Source organism: Sinocyclocheilus anshuiensis, unplaced genomic scaffold, assembly GCF_001515605.1.
Source record: "Sinocyclocheilus anshuiensis isolate Anshui unplaced genomic scaffold, SAMN03320099.WGS_v1.1 scaffold1794, whole genome shotgun sequence".
Classification (NCBI taxonomy): Eukaryota; Metazoa; Chordata; class Actinopteri; order Cypriniformes; family Cyprinidae; genus Sinocyclocheilus; species Sinocyclocheilus anshuiensis.
Window position 1 is genome coordinate 23,002 of NW_015544222.1, and position 8,214 is coordinate 31,215.

At 36.8% G+C, this 8,214-nt stretch overlaps 1 protein-coding gene across 1 annotated transcript in view; it reads right to left on the reverse strand.

Annotated features, from left to right (window-relative positions):
- Positions 1 to 6,653, reverse strand: part of LOC107697255 (vitamin D-binding protein-like) — a 13,472-nt gene extending 6,819 nt beyond the window's left edge. Inside the window, exons 1-3 of the mRNA XM_016497973.1 lie at positions 6,560 to 6,653; positions 6,163 to 6,232; positions 5,743 to 5,857 (exon numbers count right to left, since the gene is read on the reverse strand). Of these exons, the coding sequence (XP_016353459.1) occupies positions 5,743 to 5,857; positions 6,163 to 6,232; positions 6,560 to 6,623 (249 nt within the window). The 5' untranslated portion in view covers positions 6,624 to 6,653. The remainder of the gene's footprint in view (positions 1 to 5,742; positions 5,858 to 6,162; positions 6,233 to 6,559) is intronic.
- Between the last annotated feature and the right edge of the window lie 1,561 nt (positions 6,654 to 8,214).

The window sequence follows — 8,214 nt, forward strand, 5'->3', positions numbered from 1 at the left end:
GCGGATCTAAATATTTATAATTAATTATAACTAGTTATGATTAATTATTCATATTTCCCCATGAGCTGATTCGCTACAAGTGTGCCAAGGATTGGGCCTGGAACTGACAACGGGAACTTTCCAGAGTTGAGCTGGAGTTGCCTCTAGTCAGGATACATGTTATTATCTCCATGCACAAATTAAAGGAGAGTTTTATTTGTATTTTTAACATAAGAGGCTTTCTTTGAAAACAAAGCCTGCATCTAAGCAACAGTACACCACAGATAATAAATGCATTCTCCAAACCACTTATCCTCTGTAGGGTCGTGGGTAAGCAAATATTCCAGCATATCACTGTTTTTATGAAAACGTGTCCTGAGGTATCTGGCACCAAGACATTAGCAGCAGATTCTTGCAAGTTGTGAAGTGGTGCCTCCATGGACCAGATTTGTTGGTCTAGCACATCCCATGGAGCGCAACTGGATTGAAATCTGGGGAATTTGGAGGCCAAGGGAACACTTTGAACTCTTTGCCATGTTTCTCAAACCATTCCTGAACAATTTTTGCAGTGTGGCAGGGTGCATTGCTGAAAGAGGCCACTGCAATCAGGGAACACTATTGCCATGGAGGGGTGTACGTGGTCTGCAACAGAGGTGTAAAGAGTACCTAAAAACCATACTTGAGTAAAAGTACAGATACCTTACAATACTATATGATATTTAGTCTATGATTATTAGTGATGGGACGATTGATACTGAGGCTCCGATGCTCCGACGCAGTTTTCAAAGCACTATTGTATCACACACTGTGCCGATGCTTGTATCGAAATGACAATACCACGTGATTGATGACGTTTGAAGCTTCGAACGACATGCAGTATCGGGACAGTAGGTCGGGACAGCTGGTTTGAAAAAAATCAGTGCTTCGCATGACTCTTGTGTTTGACTTTACATTGACTTGGTTGTGTGTGTGTGTACACTTATTTGGGAGTCAGTAGAATAGTTTAGAATAACCTCAACACCAGACAGAAACAACAATCTTTAGGTGATACATAACATCCATGTGTGCCAACAACTGTGGCACTGCTCACATTCAAACATGCTTTTATAACAGCTAGATTTTTTTCTCCTTATTTTTCTCCTTAATGAGACCAGAATTGCTTAATCACAAACCCCAAATAATGGCTAAACTGCCACTCTCCCATCGCTGGTCATATCAGTCTTATATGAATTGACAGCCACTGCAAAGGTCTGGCTAACACTGGTGTGCTTATACAGAATGAAAAGCTTGACAACAGGAACACATGAAAATATAATGAAATGATCTTAGCTGTAGCTTATGATGAATACAGTCAGGCATAATAAAAAGCACAACCTGTCAATGAGAAGACCATCAAGGGTGAAAGACTTCTGAAAAGATGGGCTGTGTGAGTTAGGGATGTAATTAAGTTAACTACCTCCAGAACTTCCACAGTAATTAGAATGAGCATGAGTCTATTTGAGGTATGTTGTGCTACATCTAGCATGTGATTCTGCTCCAGTTCTGCTTAATGTTCATGCCTCAGAAAGCACAGCCTGGAAGTGATTGATAAAGAGTGTATAAACTTAGCATATCCTACATTTAGCTATGGTAGATTTTGGTATCTTAATGGGTTTAGCTATCAACTCAGCCCTTTAGATATTAATAAACACTTGAATGCATTTAACTTAAGCCTAGCACACTTTAACATTTAAATATAGGGTCATTTTAAATCATGGGTTATCTTGTTTCATTTCACACTTGGGTTAGCAATTAATCCAATTAATAATGGGTATTCAGGTTTCACAATGTCACACTTGTCCACTCTTTGGTTAACATGCTTTCGAATATATTCATGAAGTCAATAAAATGTATTTGGTAATTAAGCTCAACAGCTGCTTTATTAAGTGCACATCCATCTGTGCACATGTCATCCACTTTGTTTTAAGTCTCCAGATGCACACAAAAACAAAGGCAAATAAACAGTTCTGGCATGAAACTCTAGATGGCGCAGTCTGATAGGTCTAACTCAATCTGACCTAATGACATGATCACATGGCACAGCTGATTTGTTCTCTCCTGTATCGGTAGCCAATGAGCTTGTGCTCAACATTCAAATATATGACTAGGGCTTGCCGTAGCAGTCGCAGCTTGCTTCAGAACAGCGAATGCTCTCCCAATCCATATGTTACGAACTGAGAGTTAAATCCCTACTCAAAGAGAAATAAATTGGTCCATAACAATTAACAGGGATCCATCTAGGAAAGATCCCTGGGGTCCACTCTCATTCTTTAAATTTGTCAACCACAAAACACTTGAGTGCAAATAAAAGTTTATTAACAAAAGAAACAAAAGAGCATCATAAACTTCAGGAGAGGCAATTTGCCAAAGTAAATTACAATAAACAAAACTACTAAACAAACTAACCTAGAAATCAGATAACAAATAAAATACAAGTTCTTACCTCCCTACTAACATAAACAGGAGAAAACAAACAAGCACCCACCTCCCTACCAAGCTCCACTTAAACAAGGTCCAGGAAGTAAGCGACCGAACGTAACACACATAAAATACAACTAAACTGTTACTTAATTCAGTGGTTAACAACAAACATCTAAATTAGCGATCGTTTCGCCAACACACGTCACACAGCGGGTACAACAGTAGCCACTAAGAGAGCGGGGAGCCAATGACTCCTTCCACCGGATGGCTTAAGTACTGCGGCAATCCTTCCTGTCTCCAACCAGTTCAGTCCTCCTAATCAGCTCCACCTGTAATCAATTAGAGCGAAAGAGGGAGAGACAAAGAAAAACACAGGGGAAGACCTATACACACGCACACCAACGAGTGATATGCCGTTTCCCTAGCAACACACGAATCCATTCGTAACACTGTGTATTGTGCGGTCTGCCTAATTGAATTAAAAAATGAGCAACCATAATCAAGTTTAAACTAAGTGTCATGTTAGCAGTTTGCATTGTATGCAGGAGCGAATATTAAGCATACTAGCAGCAGCATTTAGCATCTGTGTTTATACAGCTGGAGCAAAAGACAGTTTAGAGCATATGTAATCGCTCTGAAGACACACCGATAGCAACGGACATGAAACAGGTTAAATGAAATAAGCATTCTTGTGTATGCATTTCAACGGGGGTTCGCCATATACATCGGCGATTATTCACGTTTGTTATTTCTAAGGTCTATGTTTTCATTGTGATGAGTGTGTGGTTGATTTCAGCTGCATGCAGCGTCAGAAGCACACGCTTATTGCAATCATATCAATGACAGTGTTGCGGGAGACGCTGAAGATCACTATCTACGTCTGTAACAGTTAGTTCCTAGTGAAATGCATTATGGGTTGTGTAGTTCGGAGAAATGTGCTCGTGCGACGTGTGCTCTCGCTGTGCTGTGTAATTTAGAAAACGGAAAAAGAACATTTATATTCTGCTTTTTTTTCAGTTCATTCAAGTCAGTCCACCCAGGGGTTTTTGTGCACTGTAACTTTGACAACTTTTATCTGTACGAGAGAGTAAAATGGCATGCATCGGCTAACTTTGCCCATCTCATCATTGCATGAACATGAATTAAGAAGCTGTTACACTGCCGCTGGGACTGATGAAGTGGGGAAAGTAACAGCAGTTATCAAATGACTAAATTATGATATTTGCTCAGGTGGGTGCTGGGGTCTTATTTATCGGATTGCAACGTATATCCATTTTGTTAATTAAACATTACACACAGTGCGCATCTAATTAGAGTTAAGCCAGACCATGCCAATCCCTCCGAGAGTTGTCATGACAGAACTGCAGTTAACGTGTTTCCCGTTACTTTTCTTTCTAGACACTGGAACTAAACACACTTGCATGAAAGTTTTTTGATCGTGCAAAAAGCACATTATTATTTATTAAAGTCAATTCTGAAGACATTCGTCATGTGACTGATCACTCGTCAAATGCAGCAGACAGCGAAAAATATTAGGCCAATTTCACGCCTTTGAGACTTCTCAAAAAATAAATCTGTCACTGGTAAACCATCTTATATGATGAAAAAATTTTTTTTTGTCAAAGTACACGGTTGCTTTTTTTTCATTGGTGAAACATGCTTTTTTTGGCCATCATAACTAGTGTAGTTACAGCATCTACCAGCATAAAGAGGTGATTATAAACAAATAATTCCTCAGTCCCTTTGTCTCTAGCAGGTTTTTATTAAAAGTGGTGCTAACCCTCTTTAAAAATGACAAACATTCAATTTATACGTGATCTTAACCCAGGGTTAATAAAATTATTATAACCCACAGTTAATTTGAGAACTGAGTGCAAAAGTCTACTTTTGTGCTTTTTCTCTTTGTGAATAGATTTGTATTTGAGTAGCTCTACCCAGTAACCTAGGATTCATTTGAATGAGTTCAACTTGTCGCTAAATTCTGTTTAGCCACAAAACATGTCTTTACTAGGGGTGTAATGATATGGATCCATCGATATGGATTGATACATCGATCAAATGTTTAGCGATATAATGTAGCGATGGAGCGCTTAAAAAACGATACCAGTAGTATAAATAGGTACCTTTATTTTGACACCGTCCACATTTTCACGTAATGTCTGTCTATGAACTTATTTTTGAACTATGGTTCAAACTCACTTGTCAGGGCTCAGTAATAAGCACTGCCTGAAAGGCTAGGATGAGCATAAAAGATGCTCGGGACAGTTGACGGAAGTGTCGAGTGCTGTGTGAGAGGTTTTCTGTGCGCACACATCCGAAGCGCACACATATAGACAGCTGCATCTCAGACAGTGCACGAATATGTGAGTTCTCATTCGCTTCTTTTTGTGCTTGGACGAACAAATACAGTCAAAATTACATTAAAATGCACGTCTTGGTGAATATCCTAGTAAACACTGTCGGTTAGGCCTATGTCTTAATGTAAACCAGTGATCCTCAAATCTGGCTCGCGAGATCCACTTTCCTGCAGGGTTTAGCTCCAACCCTAATCAAATAACTATACCTGTGATTTTCTAATGATCCGGAAGACATTGATTAGCAAACTTGGGTGTGTTTGATTAGGGTTAGAGCTAAACTCTGCTGGAAAGTGGATCTCGTAGGCCAGATTTGAGAATGCTTTCGGTCCTAAAGTGAAAGCAGACTAATAATAAACCTGCCCATAGTAGCAGCCAAAAAAGTTTCAACAGCTTTATTTTTGTAATTTCTTTGTATTTATTTTTCTCCATTAATGTATTTTTTTCTATAACTAGAGTACCTCATTTTTGTTGTTTCCTAATGAGTATTTACACTATATTTTACACATTGCACATTTTAGCACAGAAGTCTGAAAGACTTTCTTGATTGTTGTTCCGTCATAAGCTTTCATAAAATTACTGATCTCATGTGTGAGTTGATTTTTTTTTTCAATTATTTATTTTTCTTTATTATTATAAAAAAAGAAAAAAAAAGTGTAGGCCTATTTTTTTGTTGTGACTGTCCCAATTGGGGTATAAGATATGGAAATTTGAGAAAGTAAATGTTCGTTTTATATTTTGGTTGCATTTGTGAGTTAATAAAAAATGTTGCTGGTTGTGTAAAATAGGTACATAATCATATCATAATAGCGATATACTCCTGAGTCAAATCATATAGTACCATAGAATTTTTTGAGGTATCTGCAAATATCGTATCGATATAATATCGTATCGTGATGAACCATCTGAGTTACACCCCTAGACTTTACCATAGAGGACAACCACTTACTCCTTTATCATAGCAGTCAGGGCTGGCATCATCTTTACAGCATTTTTCTGCAAGTTTGGTCATTTCATCTGCCACACAACTGACCTCCTGGAATGTGCCATTCGGGAACTTTTGACCGTAGAGGACAGTGACCCTGCAGGAGGATCAAAGGTGAAAATAGGTTACGGAAGCATGTTCAGAGAATCTCTACTAATTACATCAGAAATGCAGGGATATTGTATGGACAAAAAGTAAATAACAGTGAAACATTAACTGCAAAATTTACGGAATAAAATACTTTTAAAAACTTTTTAAAACTTAAAACTTGAGACCCAAATATTTTGCACATATAAAGAAGCAGTGAATTTATGTCCATGAACAATGGCTGAGACTTAGAATTGTGTAAATCCTCAGGGAAAATAAACTAAACTTTATACTTGCATTTCTTTGAACTTCTCAATTCCAATAGCTTTGAGCTCTTGGCAAAAATTTTCCTTGGCGTAGTTCTTGCTTGTAGAGATACAAAAAAATATTATAAAGAATAATTGCATAAGCATAAGCACAAAATAAATACATTAGTCAACATAGCTGTAATTTCCAATGGATTTTCTTTTATAGTGCATTTATTCATCAGCTCTCCACCTGTTTCACAACAGATATTACATAATTTCAATTGCTATTCTGTTAAACTTTAGTTTAACATTATTAACACAAATCCTCAGTGTATGTGTCTATATTAAAGAAACAATATTGAGTCTGGCTGAATCCTTCCTTTTACCACAGTGAAAATGTGTGCCTGTAAAACACCGTGAAATTCAATTAAGCCTGTTCTTCCTACCTTTGTCAGCCAGCAAAGCTGGGACTATTAAAGCAGAAATTAAAATGAGAGTTGTGTCCCTCATATTTTTCCACAGGTTAAAATACGATTTCAAGATGAGTTCAAATTAGGAACTGCCTCTGTATTGCAATTTTACAAGAGACAAAAGTATGCATGGTCAAAAATTAACCAGCAAAAACAGACGTTATGCAAATGTTTAAATGCAAACAAGACTCCGGCTTTAGACCCCATGACACGGCTTGACAGCTGGACACTAAAACTAAAACTTTCTGACAGCAGTGATTCAAACTTAAAATGACCTACAAGAACAGCTTTTGTGAACATTTTAAAGGTTATACTCAGAACCTCACATCAGAGTATTAAAGTTGATCTAAAAATAGGTTAGATCTGACTTCAGATTTGAGTCTGGCATTAAAGAGTGGGCTAAAAAGCTCTTGGAAAAAAAAAGGATATATTAGCTTTCACTTTGATATTCAAGAAAGCTTTTCGTTCTTCTCACAGGTACGGTTAGCAGTTATCAAAAGACACTTTGATATCTTGTTCCAAATGGAAGTGCACTTCAAAGTTTTAGGGAAATGCAAACAAGGGCACTCAAGGTATTATAGGCCTATTATAGGGGTTAGCAAATTATGGTGACCTTTAATTCAACACCACAATGCCAAATTCAAGAAATTCCAATTTTAGTTGTATTACATAACCATACAAAATATCTCCTGAATTAAACACTTTGACATATTAAATGAAAGAAAACCTGTAGTGGATCAGTATATATACAAAGCTATAGCCTCCGACCTGTAGTGGATGTTAAAACCACTTATTCTCTGGTGCGTTTTTTGGTATTTTCGCCTAAATTTGACATACTCAAATTCAAATGTTTACCCTACACACATACAATGGAGGAAATGAAAAAAAAATGGTTTCATTGTAAAGAAAACCATTTGAACTTCAAAATATGAGTGTAATTCTTTATAAATAGCATTATATAGTTTTCAAATATTACAATAAACACAAAAAAACATAGGTGCTTTTTGATTGTTTTTTTTTAATATTATTTTGAAAATCTGTAATTCAGGTTCTATTAGGTCCAGCTCTTTGCAATTTACTTTGTTTGATGCCATTAGATGCCAAAATGTACCAGAAAAAAGAATCTTTCAAATAACAGCTTCTAAACAGGAGTTATTGCATTATAAGTGAAGCGAGTAAAATTGTCCTTTTTTGCATATACATGTGTCATTTTGAGTTTCCTTTGCAAAAACAGGCTTTATAAAACACATTAACCCCACAATCCTATATTACTCTGTGCCATAAGCACTTTAATTGATTATTAATTGAATTATGTTTAATTTTTATGTTTTTCTAAGTAGTAATATACAAAATGGCACAAGCGAATTGGACCAAATTTCACATTTTGTGTTTTCTACAATCAGTTTTATTCTTTCAGGATACAGAAGACTGAATACATTATAAAATAAATCTGGTTCATCACAATCTAAAATAGAATCCACATCCTCCAGCTTTATATCATTCCATTTATGTGCATTCTGTATTGGTATACTGATTCAGAGCATCTTCTTACCTGAACCATCCCTCCTGTATCCAGCTACCTCTTGCTGCCAGCATCAACATCAGCATCCCTGGACCAGAGCTGAGCTAAT